General features: G+C 40.3%; 1 protein-coding gene across 1 annotated transcript in view; it reads left to right on the top strand.

The window, feature by feature from the left end:
• The first annotated feature begins 11244 nt into the window (after nt 1–11244).
• C2H1orf87 (chromosome 2 C1orf87 homolog) overlaps nt 11245–18657 on the top strand; it is an 89337-nt gene continuing 81924 nt past the window's right edge. The window contains 1 exon segment of the mRNA XM_060119356.1: nt 11245–11351. Coding sequence (XP_059975339.1) covers nt 11245–11351 — 107 coding nt within the window.

Below are 18657 nucleotides of genomic sequence, written 5' to 3'. Positions count from 1 at the left end.
CCTTGGTGGCACAGTGGTTAAGAATCCGCCTGCCAATGCAGGGGACAGGAGTTCGAGCCCTAGTCTGGGGAGATTCCACATGCCGCAGAGCAACAAAGCCCGTGTGCCACAACTACTGAGCCTGTGCTCTACAGCCCGCAAGCCACAACTACTGAGACTGAGAGCCACAACTATTGAGCCCATGCACCACAACTACTGAAGCCCACATGCCTAGAGCCCATGCTCTGCAACGAGAGAAGCCACCGCAATGAGAAGCCCACGCATTGCAACGAAGAGCAGCCCCGCTCACAGCAACTAGGGAAAGCCCGCACAGCAACACACCCAGCACAGCCAAAAAAAAGATTTAGATTTAAATACAGGATTTATTTTAAAGGAAAAGAAAAAAATGCCACGCTGCATCTATATCTTTGAACACTTATACAATCACTTCTTTTTTTAATTGAGGTATAATTGACATATAACATATTAGTCTCAGGTGTACAACATAATGATTCCATGTTTGTATACATTGAGAAATGATCATCAGGAGTCTAGTTAACATCCATCACCACACAGAGTTACAAATTTTTTTTTCTTGGGATGAGAACTTTTAAGATCTACTTACTCAGTAACTGTCAAATCTACAGTATGGTATTATAAACTATAGTCACCATGCTGTATATTATATTCCCATGACTTGTTTATTTTATAACAGGAAGTTTGTACCTTTTGAGCCCCTTAACCTGTTTCACCCACCCCATCCCGCCTCTGGTAGGCACCAATCTGTTCTCTGTACCTATGAGTTTGCTTTGCTTTGGTTTTTTGTTTGTTTGCTTATTTGTTGTTTATATTCCACATATAATACAGTATTTTTCTCTTTTTTCACTTAGCATAATGTCCTCAAAGTACATCCATTTTGTTACAAATGACAAGATTTCCTTCTTTTATATGGCTGAATAATATTCCTATATCTATATAGAGAGATACAGCAATCACGTTTTCTTTTTCTATCCATCCATCAGTGGATACAGGTTGTTTCCCTGTCTTGGCTATTGCAACTAATGCTGCAATGAACATGGGGTGCATACATCTTTTTAAATTAGGATTTTCATTTTCTTCAGATAAATATCCAGAAATGGAATTGCTGGAAACATATGTTAGTTCCATTTTTAAGTTTTTGAGGAATCTCCATACTGCTTTCCATAGTGGCTGCACCAATTTATATTCCCATTAACAGTGCATAAGGGTTCCCTTTTCTCCACATCGTCACCAATACTTGTTATTTCTTGTCTTTTTGAAAATAGCCATTCTAACACATATGATGTGATATCTCAATGAGGTTTTGACTTGCATTTTCCTGATGATCAGTGATACTGAGCATCATTTCATGTACCTGGCCATGTATATCTTCTTGGAAAAATGTCTAATCAGATCCTCTGATTAGATTGTTTGTTTTATTTGCTATTGAGTTGTATGAATTCTTTATATATTTTGGATATTAACCCCTTATCAAATATATGATTTGCACATATTTTCTCTCATTTAGTAGGTATCCTTTTCATTTTGTTGTTGGTTTCCTTTGCTGTGCAGAGCTTTTTAATTCAATGTAGTCCCACTTGTTTATCTTTGCTTTTGTTGCCTTTACTTTCAGGGTCGAATTCAAAAATTTACTACCAAGACCAACATTAAGGAGCTTACTGCCTATATTTTATTCTAGGAGTCTTATGGTTTCAGGAGGTATGCTCAAGTCTAAACCATTCTGAGTTGATTTTTGTGTATGATGTAAGATAATACTCCAGCTTCATTCTTTTGCATGTGGCTGTCCAGTTTTGCCAACACCATTTACTGAAGATTCTGGTTTTTACCATTGTATATCTTGGCTCCTTTGCTGTAAATTAACTGACCATCTATGCATGAGTTTACTTCTGGGTTCTGTATTCTATTCCATTGATCTAGACATTCATGTGCCTGTTCTTATGCTAAGACCATGCTGTTTTGATTACAACAGCTTCATAACAGTTTGAAATTAGGAAACATGAGGCTTTCAGTTTTGTTCTTCTATCTCAAGATTGCTTTGGCTATTGAGATTTCTTTGTGGTTCCATACAAATTTTAGAATTGTTTGTTCTATTTCTGTGGAAAATGCCATTGGGATTTTGAAAGGGATTGCACTGAATCTCTGATTGCTTCGTGTAGTATGGACATTTCAAGAATATTAATCATTCCAGTCCTGTATTATGAATATTTATGAGCATATTTTACCTCTCCGATTGGTAATCTTGAGAGGGGCATTCAAATCTGGTTCATCATCGTAACTTCAACAACTCAGTGTGGTACCTTAAAATTATGCCCAATAAATATTTAATAGATATAGATACCAGTGATACTAATATAGTAATCTTTATCATAAAATCAACTTAGACCATTTGGGGGCTCTATCGATAAGTGTTCCTTCTCTCAACCACTTTCTTACTTCCCACCAAAAAGAGGGAGCATTATCCCAATCAGGCCATTTTAGAAGTGGGTGGGGATACTGGGCATTGAAAAGTCCTACATCTACACAAGGTCCCTCTTCTAGGCCATGAAGCAGTATTAGGAAGTGAAGCAGGCTTCCTTCTTTCCCCACAAGCATTCAGGAATTGAGTTTATGGCACTTGGGTTTCATAGCTGGCAGTAAGAAGATTAGAACTGGGAGGAGAGTCATGGCTGCAGCACTGACATTTATTGAGAATGTAGGGTGTGTCAGGACCTGTGCTAAGCTCTTTATGTATACTCTGTCACTTGTTCTTCCCAAGAGCAGCAGGGAGCTGTAGAACATGGTGGTGGTGCATAAGCACTGAAGCTGGACTGCATGTGTTTGAATCCCAGCCCTACCACTAAGTAACTGTATAATCTAGGACAAGGTATTGAATTTCCCTCTGTCTCGGTTTCCTGAATTGAAAATAATATTCCCTACTTCACAGAATTATTATGATAATAAATGTGTTGGTAAATAGAAAACACTTAGAAGAGGGTCTGTGCATAAGTGCATAACAAATATTGCTTTGAAAAAAAAAGAATAATGTAGTTATTGTTATGATCTTCCTTTTACAGATTAAGATACCAGGCATAAATGTTAAACCCATTGCCCAAGGACATGCAACAGTAAGTGGTGGAATTGATATTTGAACCCAACTTTCTGATCTCAGAGTCAGTGTTCTTAATTCTACCATACAGCCTCTTTGAGACCTTCAGAATCATTGGGCATAACTTATGAGATTCCTTTCAACCTTGAAATTCTGTGATTTACAGCTGTTAATGCTTAAAATCAGGTAATGTTCTTAACAATCCAGGGCAGAGGTGACCAGAATGGTCTTTCTGTGATTTAGAACTTCTAGTCTGCAGTCATTCTCTAGGACCTTTCGTTAAGACCACATTTTTCTAGGACTCTTTTTTTGTACTCTAGAGATGAAAAATGTATCCTCCAAGGAGAAGATGCAATACTTTAGAGTCAGACAGATGTGAATTTGAATCACTGTTCTACCACTAATTTTCTGTAAGACCTTGGGCAAATTATTCAACCTCCTATCAGACTAACCTCTACCAGGTTCCTATACCTTGTAACTTACTGGATACTCTCTCTTCCTCAAGGCTAAGGGCTCCTCCAACAATTTTGTTTATCTTTCTGCTTTTATCTCTTTTCTCTCAGTGCAACAATTCATTGGTTCAGATGAATTGGCCTAACCCAAACTAGGCCAACTCTAGTAAATGGAACTAAGAAATTCTAGGTTTACTGGTCTCTTGAATGGAAATAATATAAACTCATGAATTGTGGGGATAACTTTTTCCCATGGTCTGGGATCAGAAAGCACCAACTTATAGCAGAGAAGAGAATAAATGAAGCCGATGTACACAGAGAAGCAGAGACAAAGGTTAAGAAAAAAAAAAATTTCCATGTCCCTGACTGTGCCAGAGACCTGAGTTCATTTCTGTACTCGAGTTTCATGAGAAATGCCCCTTTTGCTATCATTGGCTTTAGTGGAATTTCTCCTATTTACCATCAAAAGTCCTGTCTGATCCGGCATTCTGAGACCAGATTCCTCAACAGAACAAAAAAATAAATAATATATCCCTTATAGGAACATTACTGAAATTAAATGAGATACCACACCTAAGTGACTCACTCAGTGACTGACATATTGTAAATCTTAAATAGAAGATGCTATCCTTTGTTAAATGGTCTTTACTTATCATAATTCATATTATGCTATTACAAATTATTCAACATATGTTTTTTTCCTTTCATATATTTAAAATATACTTATGATCACATATTATGTGCCAGCACTGTGCTTAGAACTGGCCATATGATGAATAACACATAATATTTACCATCAACAAGAGAAACCGGGTAGGGAAAAATGATAATAAATCAGTAATTACAATTGAGAGCAATAAGTGTTAATATTACAAACCAGGTTCATTTTGCGGGATGAACAGCAAGCCAAAATGCTGAGACTCTGAAGTTTGCAGCAAAGAGGGTTTGTTCACAAGGCAGCCAAACAAGGAGACAGAAAAACAAATCTCAAATCTACCTCCTTCCCAGAAGGCAAGGGGCTTGGGGTATTTATGGGATAACGAATAATGAAGTGGTAGGCCTGAGGCATGGGAGCGGAGAAAGGTGATTGGGAAAAGGTGCAACAATGGTTGTTCTGAGCAGGCGTAACTAAGAGCTATAAGCCTATGCACGTTCAAAAGATCATTGAGTGGACATTAGCGCATGCCCAGTTAAAGGGTCGGTGGTCTTATCAAGTCTTAACTGGCTCAGCTCAAACTAGACACAGCTGACTCCAAGTCCTAGAAAACAGCTCAGGCAAACATCTTATTGTTCAGGCTACATGCTGCTTGGAGGACATGCTGCTTGGAGAGCAAGCAAATCTTAAAATAACCTTGATTAGTGAAGGCAGGTGAATTGGATTTAACCCATGGGTTCATTTAGACTGCTAGTTTACTGAAGAGAGCAGACCTACCTGCCTAGGGACACTGAGAATAGATAACTTCACAGAATTGGTAACATTCGATCTTATCTTGAAAGAAACAGGGTCATGAGGAAAACATTTCAAGCAAAAACAACAACTTCTGCAAAGGCATGAGGGATAAAACTCCATGGGAGGTTTTTAAGGAACTGCAGGTAACTTGGTGAAGCTTCAGCTGGGGAGAAAGAGAGGGAGATGGGATTGGAGAAGTGAGTAACAGCCAAACCAAGGAGGCCATAATAAAGAACATGTGGGACTTCCCTGTTGGCGCAGTGGTTAAGAATCCACCTGCCAATGCAGGGGACCCGGGTTCAAGCCCTGATCCGGGAAGATCCCTCATGCCAGGGAGCAACTAAGCCCGTGTGCCACAACTACTGAGCTTGTGCTCCAGAGCCCGCAAGCCACAACTACTGAGCCCTTGTGCCACAACTACTGAAGCTTGTGGGCGCCTAGAGCCTATGCTCCACAACAAGAGAAGCCGCCACAATGAGAAGTCCACATACGGCAATGAAGAGTAGCCCCCGCTCTCCACAACTAGAGAAAGCCCATGTGCAGCAATGAAGACCCAACACAGTCAAAAATAAATAATAAATAAATACATTTATAAAGAAAGAAAGAAAGAAAGAACATGTATATCATCCTAAGGAGGAAGGCTAAAGACAAACCCTTACCATATACCAAATACTATCCTAAATGTTTGTTAATTCCTTTCAACCTTACATGATTGTAGGCATTGGTACTACCCATGAAGATATAAAGTTACGGAAAGGCAAAGTACCTTACCTGAAGTAACACCATACTAAGTGAAGAGCCAGATTTTGTATCCAAGCAGTTAGGCCTTCTTATGGATTGAATTATGCCTTAGTTAGTTGAAGTTACTATAACAAAAATACCATAGATTGACTGGTTTAAACAACAACCATTTACTTCTCAAGTTCTGAAGTCTGGGAAGTCCAAAATCAAGGTGCCAGCCATTTCAGTTCCCGGAAAGAACCCTCTTCTTGGTTTGCAGAGGTACACTTTCCTGCTGTATCCTCACGGGATGAAGAGAAAGAGCTCTGGTCCCTGCTTTCCTCATAAGTGCACCAATCCCATGACCTCATCTAAACCTAATTACCTCCCAAAGGCCTCTCCTCAAATACCATCATATTGGGGGTTAGGGATTCAACATATAGATGGGGGAGGAGCGTGAATATTCAGTCAATAGCGAATTGTATGCCCCCCAAATTCACACATTGAAATCCTAACCCCCAATACCTCAGAATATGACCTTATATGGAAATAGAATGACTGCAGAGGTAAGATGAGGTTATACTGGAGTAGAGTGAGCACAAATGTGCACACAGGGAAATGCCATGTGAACAAGAAGGCAGAAATTACAAGCCAAGGGAACACCAAATATTGTCCATAAACCACTAGGAACAAGGACACAGGCATGGAAGAGATTCTGCCTCACCACCCTCAGAAGCCACCAATTCTCCTGACACCTTCTTGGACTTCTAGCCTCCAGAACTGTGAAACAATAAATTTCTGTTTTTAATCCACCCACTGTGTAGTACTTGTTATGGCAACACTGGTAAACTAATATAGGGCCCAAAGTCAACCCATCTACCCAAACTAATATAGGGCCCAAAGTCAACCCGTGTAGTATGCTACATGACCTTGTTTTTCCAGAGCCATGAGAGCATTTTAAAGAGGAAAGAAACTTGGCCATATTTGCATTCTGTTCCAAAATCCGCCTGCCCTCATTCATCTTTTTACTTGACATCCTCCATTAGTCATAAAGATCATTGGCTTGGGTCCTGTATGTTTCTTTGGCCAAAAAAAAAAAAAAAAAGTATAATACCCCATATTCTTTGCAACACAGCTCAGCTTACATTTGTATTTGTCCCTTCTCTTTTTGGACAGGGACTTCAATGTAAAATGCCTCAGTTTTATAGATCTTTGAATAAACTGTTCAAAAGAGTAGTGTTTTATCGCTTCCTATTTATAAACTCATTCTGTTCTGACTTATATGGGCAAAAACAAAACACTGGAGACAATTTTTTCCTCTTCCTTAGTCTGTTTGATGGTAAATGTAAAATCATGAAGTTTTAGGTGGGGGCATTCTTTGGTCCCCTTATTACAGCTATTCATCTTTATGGGGGGTGAAGGGGAGAGAGATGACTCTATTGGATGGAGATGTTTCTCTGGAATCTTTCTCTGGTGACTCGTAATCTAAAGCTGTTGAATTCAAGGAAGGCAGTTTTAACTGCAGTATTTAATCTTATGGAGACGTTTATTTTTTTTTTTTTATTTTTTATTTTTTGCTGTACGCGGGCCTCTCAGTGCTGTGGCCTCTCCCGTTGCGGAGCACAGGCTCCGGACACACAGGCTCCGCGGCCATGGCTCGCGGGCCCAGCCGCTCCGCGGCATGTGGGATCCTCCGGGATCGGGGCACGAACCCGCGTCCCCTGCATCGGCAGGCGGACTCTCAACCACTGCGCCACCATGGAAGCCCTGGAGACGTTTATTGCATAGCTTTTTGTTTTGTCTTGTTTAACATAAACCACCGGAGAGATGTTTCCTGGTTATGTCATTTCATAAAGCAGAGTGTGAAGTAAAAAAAAAAATCCCAGATAAGAAAAGGCCATTCCTTCTTAAGAATTCTGTCACAGAAGCTGCTTCGCTAAGGGACTTAGAGCCTTAAAGCAATGCCAATAAAAACATTAACATTAATAGTAACAATAATAACAACAACAATGGCTAACTAACATCCACAGAGGAGGTGTGGAGTTGTGGTTATAAAGGCTACTTCTAGAGTCAAACACACCTAGATTTTCTTTCCAGCTCTGACTGTAGTTATTGCTTGTCTCTACCTTAAAGATAAAAGAGTTAAATTGTTTGTTCAAGGTCGCTTGGCTAGGAAATGGCAAATCAAAGGCTCCCTGGGGTCTGAAAAAATATATCAAATTTCATTTAAATACCTCCAAACTGATAGAACAGCTGTATTATGGAAAGCCTCCCTCCAATGCCATTATGTTTCTAGTTAGCATTTATAAAACCTCTAAGTCAAGATAAGGTCAACGGATAGTCTTTAGTAGAATATCAGATATGATCAAGATCAATTTACTCCGTCAAGCTTTATCACAGAATTTATAGTGAAACTTAAAATGTCATTCAATCTTTTAACTGCGCCCCACATATAAACCTTAGCAACATGAAGTTTAAGAGTCTCTGTATTAGTCAGAACTCTCTGGGTAAAGATTAATGAGGCCCATCTCAAAATATCCTAAGTAAAAGGGAAATTTATCTCTCCTCTGTTTGGGAATTCTAGACTCTAGCTTCAGGTATAGCTGGATCTAGGCTCTTTGTCTTGTCACTTTTAACACACTGGCTCTATTTTCAGTTCTGATCTGGCTTCCTCCTCTTCTACTGAAAAAAAGGTAGTATGTGTTGATATAGATCTCTGCCAGCAGCCTCAACACCTTATCCTCACAGGTTACTAAACTGTGGGCAGATAGAAGACTTCTTTATCTTCTGACATCTGTGTACTAGCCATTGATAAGAACTGTTCAGCCTACTCAAGCCATAGAGTATGATCAGTTCTATAAAGAAGAAGATCCTTCAGTGGCATTGCATTAATTTCTTATGGCTGTTATAATAAATACATTATCACAAACTTGGTGGTTTATAACAACACAAATTGGAGGCCAGATGCCCAAAAGCAGTCTCACTAAAGTGAGACTAAAGTCAAGGGATCAGCAGCCTGTGGTCCCTTCTGGAGGCTCTAGAGGAGAATCTGTTTCCTTGCCTTTCCCAGCTTCTGGAGACCACCTGCATTCTTTGGCTCAGGACCTCTTCTTGAAATCACTCTAACCCTTTTCTTTCAAGGTCATATCTCCTACTTCCTCTTCTGTAGTCAAATCTCCTACTGCCTGCCTCTTTTAAGGACATTTGTGATTATATTTGGATCCACTTGGATAATCCAGTATAATCTCCTCTTCTCAAGATCCTTAACTTAATCACATCCGCAGTCCCTTTTGCCACAGGAGGTAACATTAATAGCTCCCATGGATTAGGATGTGAACATCTGGGGGGCCATTATTCAGCCTACCACAAGCATAGTCCTGGAAGGTATGATAACTGATGAAAACAGGCAAAGAAAGACACGTTTTATAAAAGAGAAACCAAATTATACAGAGAATGGAGAAATCCTTTTCAGCTTCTGGGATCTGGTTTGGCTTCTTGACAGATAATTATAATAATGATGAAAGCCAACATTTATATTGCTCCTTATGTGTCAGGCATTGTTCTAAATGCCTTATTTATATAACTCAATTAATCTTTACAAAACATCACCCTCATTTTATAGAAGATGAAACTAAGGTATAAAGACATTAAGTGACTTGAGTAAGATCACATTGCAACAGTAGAGCCAGGACTTGAACCCAAGGTATCTGATTCCCAGGCACATACTTTTGACCATTTGAGATGGAACTTAAAGAATGGAGAGCAGGCTGACACAATGAGGAAACAGAAGGGTATTGTAGACAGAGGGAAGAGAATGAACCACAGGGGCAGAGAAATGAAAGGTAGATTCAGGCCAGTGAGTGGAGCAGGTTGAATGGAGTTTAGCAAGTCTGGGAGAAGTAGTGGGATAGCGAGTTAGGTCTAGCTTGAGGCCAGGGCACAGAAGACTTTGAAACCATGGACATTCTCCATGGCTGATGGGAGACCTTTGAGACATTGGACTAGAGGAAGGGGCTTATCAGAGTTGTACCTTGGGAGAACTGATCTGGTGACAACGTGAAAGCTGGACTGGGGGAGTGAGAAGGGAGCTGCCCCCTCTTCTCTACTCCCCTGGTACTTTGTATATCATAGAATATGCCCACTAGAGAGTGAGCCCTAGAGGGGAGCCCAGTATATCATCCATCTCTGGCAGCATGTGCCAGTAGATGATACAGTAAAGCACAAAACACAATACAGTTAGAGGGCAGGAGGCAAAGGTTGTGGATGCTGGGACTGCTGCTGCTGCTTATGGAAATAACACCATTCTGGAGTCAGTTTAAAGTGCCTTTACCCACATTTGCTGAAGACTTTTAGCATAATAAAGAATGCCTAGAAATTTTGGATATATGTAGGTTTATATTCAAATCTTGCCTCTGTCAATTACCTCTGTAATTGACACGCACCCCTGAGCCGCCCGAGTGGTAAGGCTGCCCCCACTGAGCTCTCCAGGGAAAGGATTGACACGCAGCTGTTGGGTAGAGAGGACCCCCATAATCACAAATTCTGGTCCTTGAAGTTTCCAGATAGCTTCAAAGAAGTTGTAGGGATGGGGCTACCCTCGCAGAGCAGGTCCTATTGCTCACCACACACTAAGTGAAGCTAGGGTTTTGGGAAGAACCCTGGTCTACTTATCAGACCAGAGTACTGGAAACAGGTATGCTCTCACTCGCTGTGTGACCTTGGTCAAATAACACCCTCTCTGGGCCTTGGTTTCCCAATCTGTAGAGGGAGCATTTGGATTAGAATGATTTCTAAAAGCCTTTCAATCTCTGAGAGCCTCTGATAGGGAATGGTTAGCCTGGGACCAGGTTTATAGAACTTCTAAGTTTCCCCTGGCATCACACCTATTTAAACATGCAATGAATATCTGGTGCTGGATCTCAATTTTAGATCCACTGCATTGTTGCAGAAACAGATCAGTGATAATGAGAAAAATCCCCTTTTCTATGCACAGTGTTCCTTCAGGTGCATGATCTCATTGGCTTTCCCCTAAATCCAGAGAGCAGAACTGGAATTATTCTGGTTTCATAAATGGGGAAACTGAGCTTCAAAACTGAATTTGAGTTCTTCACATGTCCCTCTAGAGCCCTGGTTTCCTCTCTGACCTCACAAGAATCCTGTCACCTGACTTGTAGTACAGGAAGGCAGAGTCACCGAATGGCTGTCAACCAGTTTTGCAGACCTCTTAGGTGGAATTCCCAACTCTGCTAATTTCTGTTATGTGATATTGGATAAGTTACTTAGCTACATTATACCTGTTCCCTCAACTGTAAGACAAGAATGATAATAGTAATTAAGAGTATCTTTCTCATGATTTTATTAGAAATACTGAAATAATAAAATAGGTAAAGCACTTGGTCTCGCTATTATTATTGTTGCTGTTATTATTGACAAGGATGCTACATTTGCCTAGTGGAAAATCCAGAGAAAGAGTTTTACTTATTTTCCACCCCCAAGGATTTGAAGAGGTTTTGAGAATTATGTCTTCAGTTTGGAAGACTGCCCGTGGATCAAATGCGATGCCTGAGATGATGGTGAAAATCATTGGAAGTAAACATTTTCGATATCTTGTGGAGAAGCCAAAGATGTAAGTTTACTATTTGAAAAATACCTGTTTTGCTTGGATGATAATGAAGTTTTTTCCTTAATCCAGAAATTTACATTTTAAAAATGCTGTCCATGGAAAATTAAGTCATTAAGATGAAACAGTAAAAGTAAAATAGTGTTGATAATTTCTATGCACAGTGTTTTCCTAAAGTTTTCATCTTTGTAATTCCCCACATTCCTTAATTACTTGGGCTGATTTTCCAAATAGATGGGAAATATAAGCATTGAGACATTTATAAATATTAATGGAGTATTGCTGCTTCTTCTCATCAGGTTTGTAATCTACCACATTAGTAATTTTTGGGGGGTGGGGAGGGAGAGGGGAAGGTTGTTAATCAAACTGTTATGAATTAAAGGAGTGGGCTTGGTAATGAGTCATAAATTGTAAGAGTTTCACTTACTTTTCTTCATAATCCATATTCCTCTAATAGGGGCTTCTCAGAACATAACTAAGAGGGCTTTCTTCCTCTAAACTCATCACAGTCACACTTGACGGGGGACACTCATGTATCGCTAAAATTCTCTATATGTTTGGCACAGACAAGTATGACCAGTTCTTCCTTCCAGAGTTTTGGTGGTTTGCATAAGAAAAAGAAGATACTTATCCCTGCCTTTCATCTAGTAGACATTCCATAAATAGCAGTTAATAATTACTTTCCCTCCTAAAATGATTTCGTTAGTTCTTTCCTCTATTTCAGAAACCCACAGACCAAAAAAATAGAGAAACACAAAGATCTAACCTCATTGAACATAGGTTCAGAAAGCAGTGGACACCAAACCTGGCTATCATCAGAATCACCTGGAGAGTCCTTAAAAATAAAGATGTAGGGTTCAACCCAAGACCCATTAAATCAGAATCCCTGAAGATGAGGCCATGAGGACTACTGTTATGTAGTATAGGCTTTAGAAGGGCAAATGGGCTTTACCTCCCCACCAATCAGTATGGTTGCCCCAGGGGATTCCAAAATGAGTACTGTAATCAATTAGTAATGTCTGTCATGGTACAGGAAGTGAGCTTTGCAGCACGTGAGTCATATATTTGAGATCCCTACAGACCTGAGAGATGTGAGTTTGAATCCTGGCTCTGTGCCTTCCTAGACTTTTGACATTGAGAAAGTGAATGAACATCTCTGGCCTCAGATTCTATCAAGTGGGGATAAAATCCATCTATCTAGTAGGGTTGTTGTGAGGATCAAATGAGAAAAAGTATGCAAAACATCTTTCCAGTGCCTAGAAGTATATTCAACGTGCTTAATAAATGGTTCTGCTATTATTATTGAGGCAAATCTTTCCATGGATACAAGACATTAAGTAAAAAATCAAATCTCTTTCTATGAAACACTTGGCATCCCTTTTACATTCTATGCCAGGTTATCTCTGTTTTGTAGATGAAGAAACTAAGATACTGTGATAAGTGATTATTTCAAGATCTGCTGATCTTGACAAATCCCAGTTATTGTCCAGAAAAGTAAATAAGATCAGTTGGAATGCCTTGCTCAATTCTCCTTCTACCTGAAAGACTGCTATTCTACTAATTTCCATTCCTCTTTGAGGTTGTTTGTTTAACCCCTTCATCCTCAACCCCTTCCTTTTTCCAGGGGTATCAGAGTCTAATACGTTCCTAATGGGGGTGGGAGGTAGGGGAAGCATCCTTGTCCTTTTAAAGTGGAGAAAAATTCCATCTGTCTTATAAGAAGGTACCTGTATTTATTTCTCTTTATTCTTTAAACTTTAGATTCAGGAAATAAGAGTACATTACATCAACTACATTAATTGGAAATAAAAGACACAGTTCTCTTTCTTCTATGACACAGACAATAAAACAATTGGTTTTTTTAATATTAAGATAAGTTTTCTGTTTCTGTTTCTATGGACTTGATATTACTGTTGCTGGAATGACATAGGACAGTTAACAAGCTTTCCTAAAATATTCTTGTATGGTTCAAAAATAAATAACTCTCAAGAGGCTGAGTTAAAGACAGACCCACCACTACCATGCCTTCGCATGTTCCAAAGTCTGACTCTAAAAAACATTTTAGTCATGCTACATCTACACCTTTCAGCCAGGGCCTCAAGAAGGTGTTTTCTTTGGGGTAAATCAGTTGAGCCCATAAGTAAAAAATGTACATAAGAAACATAAGTAAAAGCCAAAAGAGGAAGAAGTCTCTATAAGGAAAATCTGGATTAAAAAAACATTACAAATTAATAATGGATGGAAAAATAGAACTATTCTCGTGTAACCACATTTAGTTCAGATTTCTTATAGGATGTGTGGAAAAGATGGATAGTATATCAGTCAGAGAAGTGACCTTCAAGGTACAAGTCAGTCTATTAGTTTGCTAGGGCTGCTGAATGAAAATGCCATAAACTGGGTAGTTTAGACCAACAGAAATGTATTGTCTCACAGTTCTGGAGATGTGTCAGCCAAAACCAAGGTGTCAGCAGAGCCCTGCTCCTTCTGAGGTGCCCAGGAAGGATCCTTCTGTTCCAGGTCTCTCTCCTTGCCTCTCCCTATATATGTGTCTGTGTACAGATTTCCTCTTTTCATAAGGGCACCAGTCAGTTGGCTTATAACTCTACTACTCTAGCATGGCCTCATCTTAACTAATTACATCTGCAGTCACCCTATTTCCAAATAAGGTCACATTCTGAGATACTGGGGTTAGGACTTCAACATATGAATTGGGGGGGAGGCACATAACCCATAACAACCAGTCTCCCATTTTACAGATGAGGTGAGACAACTGAGGCCTCAGTGAACTTAAAGTCAGGCCACTTATTAAGAATTAAGACTGGAATAGCACTCCCTCCATCTGTTTTTAGTTTAGCCTGGACAGTTACTAACAGGAGATGAACGGAAAATACTCAATGCCTACTTAGAATACATATTTTTCACAAAAAAGATCAAGGTACAGGCTTAAAGAGTAAAACAGGTGTCCCTCAGTTTGTGCCACCATCGTTTTCCTCATATATCCCTACACCAGCCTTCCAACCCTGCTTCCCGCCTCTAATCTCATTCTCTCATTCACTCTTTGAATCCTTGTTCCTCAAAGGGTAGTCTATGGACCATCAATGTCAACCTCACCCGGGATTCTGTTAGAAATGCAGACTCTGAGGCCCCTCTCCAGCCATACTGAGTCAGAATCTGCACTGTTGTCAATTCCCAGGTGAGGCCTATGCAACATTCGTGTTTGAGAAGCCCAGTTCTCAAGTATAGCTAGCACCATCTTTTTAAAATGCAAATCTAATGAAGTGCCACCATCACCAGCCTCAGATTTGCCTGCCTCCCTCCCACTGTGGGCTCCCATAACATTCGTAGGGATTATTGCACTCTGACAATTTCCTATGCATTTCTGTGTTCCCCCCATTTACCTGTAAATTCTATGTGTACAACTGTACCCTCAGCACTGAGTGCAAAGTCTTGTATGTATTGAAAGCCTAATAAATGAATTAGAGTACAATAGATGCCAAGAAAAGGAAAGATCTAGAAAGACAATTCTTAGTGCTTTAAATATAAGTCTAAAGGCCCATGATGCTAAAATAACACGAAGATATTACTATGGAACCCTGATGAGTCATCTGATAGCTGATCCAGAAGAACATATGCCAGTTGACTTGAGACAAATATCTCATTTTCTAAAAAGAGATAAAAGTTGGTAATGAAATCACAGAACTTGAGGCTTGTGGACAATCCCTGGCAAAATTACAGACCAAATAATTAAGTATATTAGATGTGAGAACAAAACACAAAGGTGATGGTCACTAAGGGTTGGTGTATGTTGACTAAAAAACAGAGCATGCTAAACTGACCGCATTCTCTTTATTGATGAGGTTACTGCAGTGCAGATGAAGGGAATCATAAAGCACAGTTAATTGGTTAATTTCAGTGAGTCATTAGGCACATTTTTCTCACAAAGACTTGAAATAAGGCAGAGAATTCTGGACTGAATAATATTAAGACAGGCGACATACCAACTTGGTAGTGACTGAACAATGGATGTAAACACAATGTGTGGGAGGTGGAGAGGTTGAGAGGATTTATGTGTGACCCTGTTCTTAGTCAACATTTTTTGAAATCCCCAACTGAAGGAAGATAGACAAAGCACTTTAGTAAACAGGTAGGTAGTAGAATGCTGGGAAGACTTGGCAGGAAAATGAGTGAAAACCAGCAAGGTAAAATCAAGAGAAATATATGTAAAGTATGTTTTTAGATAAGGGTACATGTAAGAGATTATATAGAATAAATGTTTGGTTTTACTTGCTGTGAAGTAGTAGAATACATACTGGTCTCTGAGAATTCCCTGGCGGTCCACTGGTTAGGACTCTGTGCCTTCACTGCCAAGGGCCCGGGTTCGATTCCTGGTTGGGGAACTAAGATCCCAAAAGCTGTGCGGTGCAGCCAAAAAAATAAAAAATGAAAAAAAATTTAAATTAAAAAAAAGAATACATACTGGTCTCTGCTCCCACCCAGCTCCTGGTATGGAGCCCCTAAAACTCTCACAATTTCCTAAGAGATAAGAGCACTAGGAGTATCATTTGTTCTACTATTTAATCTTTGACCCTAGTTCCTGACACAAAGCTCCTAAAGCCCTAAGAATTTCCTGAGTGATAAGGTGTCTTTTGTTCTAATGAGGATACTCTTGGTGGGATCCTGGGTGGCTCCAGGATGGAGGTTGGTCACGAGAAAGACCAAGCCATGATTAAGGCCGCGGGGCCTGTGTGTCCGGAGCCTGTGCTCCGCAACGGGAGAGGCCGCGGCAGTGAGAGGCCCGCGTACAGCAAAAAAAAAAAAAAAAAAAAAAGCTTGGAACTTTTAGCCCCTGACACCACCCTATCCTCCTAGAGGGAAGTGAAGCTGGAAACAGAGTGAATGATTGATCATAACTACATGAGTAAACCTCCTAAAGATCCTAAAAGTATGGGGTTCAGCGAGCATCTAGGCTGCTGAACACATCTATGTGCTGGGAGGGTGTTATGTCTGTAGAATGCATGGAAGTCCCATGCCCTTCCTCACATACTTTGCCCTCTGCATCTCTTCCATCTGGCTCTCCCTGAGTTGTATCCTTTTACAGTAAACCAGTCATCTAGCAAGTAAATGGTTTTCTTGAGCTCTGTGAGACACACTAGCAAATTCATCAAACCTGAGGAGGGAATTATGGGAACCCTAATTTATAGCCACCCTGTCAAAAATATAGGTAACAACCTGGACTTGTGACTGACACCTGAAGGGGGCAGGGCAGTCTTGTGTGATTGAGCCCTTAACCTGTGGCATCAGTGCTAACTCCAGGTAGATAGTGTCAGAATGGAATTGAAATGTAGGACCCTCAGCTGATGTCAAAGAACTGCTTGGAGTGGGGAAAACCCACACATATTTGATGACCAGTAGTGTGTGGTAGTAGTAGAGAGTAGAGTGGAGGACAAAATGGAGGGTTTTCCCCTGTACACTTGGGTTTGAGCTCAGCATGAGCCAAAGGTGTCCAGATAGAGGAATGGTGGGTGGGGCAGGAGGCAGGCATCATACTCAGAACTAGACCTGTCACCTGGGAGTACTATGCTTCATCCTGGATGCAACATTTTAGGAGGGATCCTGGCACACTAAAGGTGCAAGCACTAAAGGGATGGCATTATGGAAGCTCCAGGGTGTGACATGTGGCCTAGGGGAACATTTATGGAATCTGGGAATTGAGTTGTTAAATAAAAGAGGAATTGGGTCCCTTTCAAGAAACTCCTGTGAGTAGAGATGCTTCTGGTGAATAAAGTTGGACTCTATAGTTCCTTCCCATGCCAAGAATCAATGACCCAAAGCATTTTATTCCATAGTTACATTGCTGTTGGTATAGAACTTCTAAGCACAGGGGAAGTTGACTCTGAGATTTTATGGGAAAGAATAGCAAATATTTGTAATAATGTACATTGATGTTTAGAGCCAATAAATATAAAATTCTTTATTTTTCCACATGACTCTCATGGAGCCCATATTCTGTCACTTTTTAATCCTTCAAAGCCCTTCACATTAATACAATATTTTTGAGTTTCTTGAACTCTTTTAAAGTGTTAATGTTAACAGTTTTAGAAATTAATACATATATGGAATTGACATCTTTTCAGTTAACAAACAGTAATTTAGTACTTGCTGAGTGTCAAGCCTTAGGGACACAACAGGTTACCTAAAATTCTAGTGATGGGAGACATACAACAAACAGGTAAACAATGACCATTCGAGTGAGGATAGTGCAATGAGGAAAAATAGAGGAGGGTCATAAGGGTATATGGAATCACAAGGAGTGTTCCCAGAAGGTGTCTCTAAGCAAATGGCATTTAACTGAGACTATGTAGAGATGAGTCAGAACCACCCAATGAGACTTATCCATGGTTAGCTGTCAGTGGGCTGGCTAAGACTAGCCCAACTCTATCCCAGTGGGTGTGGCTCACCAGATTCCAACTTTCCATAAAACTAGTAGTTTCTTCTTCCCTCTCCTGCCCCAGAAGAAGAGGCTGCAACTTCCCACAGATCCCAAGTTCTCCAGATATTGGACATTTGGCTTTCCCCAACAACTGCTACAAATAGCACCTAAGTTGTGCATCTGGAGTCTAAGCAGATTTTTTTGGTACTAGGTCGCCTTATGCCTGCTTCATACAAAAGTGCCAAAGTGTCACTTCCCAGGAGCACAGCACCCAGAGATCAGGGCAGCTGCGTAGCTGCTGATTTTCCACCCATGAGAGTCAGTCTGTACCAAGTGACACCACAGGTGTTCATCACCATCCCCGTGCCTCCACAGTTCTACACAGAGTGTAAACTATGCATATAGCTGAGGAAAGAGCATTCTGGGCAGAGGGAACAGCCAATAGGAAGCCTCTTGGTGTGTTTAAGGAGGAGTAAGGAAGCTAGAGTTGGTGGAGCTAGTGAACAAGGGGAGGGGTGTAGGAAATGAGATCAGGGAGGCCCTAGGAGCTCAGATCATGGGCCATGTGGTCCCTGGTAGGAACTCTGGATTTGTTCTATGTAGAATGGGAAGACATTGGAAAATTGAGAGCAGTGGAGGACACAGTCGAATTTATGCTTTCTAAAGGATGGTTCTGGCTGCTGAGTGGAGTATAAACTGGAAGAAGCATGAGTAAAATGAGAGAGACCATTTAGGGAGTCATTATGGTAATCCAGGCAGGAGATGGTAGCAATAATCAATTATAGTCCCTACATAAAGCCTGGATAAACTTTGTGATTTAAAAATTCAAATATCTACTTATTCTTTTTTTAAAGAAATAACTAATTGTAATACTTTATCTTT

This window comes from Mesoplodon densirostris, chromosome 2 (genome assembly GCF_025265405.1).
Source record: "Mesoplodon densirostris isolate mMesDen1 chromosome 2, mMesDen1 primary haplotype, whole genome shotgun sequence".
NCBI lineage: Eukaryota > Metazoa > Chordata > Mammalia > Artiodactyla > Ziphiidae > Mesoplodon > Mesoplodon densirostris.
This window is presented reverse-complemented; position numbering and strand designations above follow the sequence as displayed.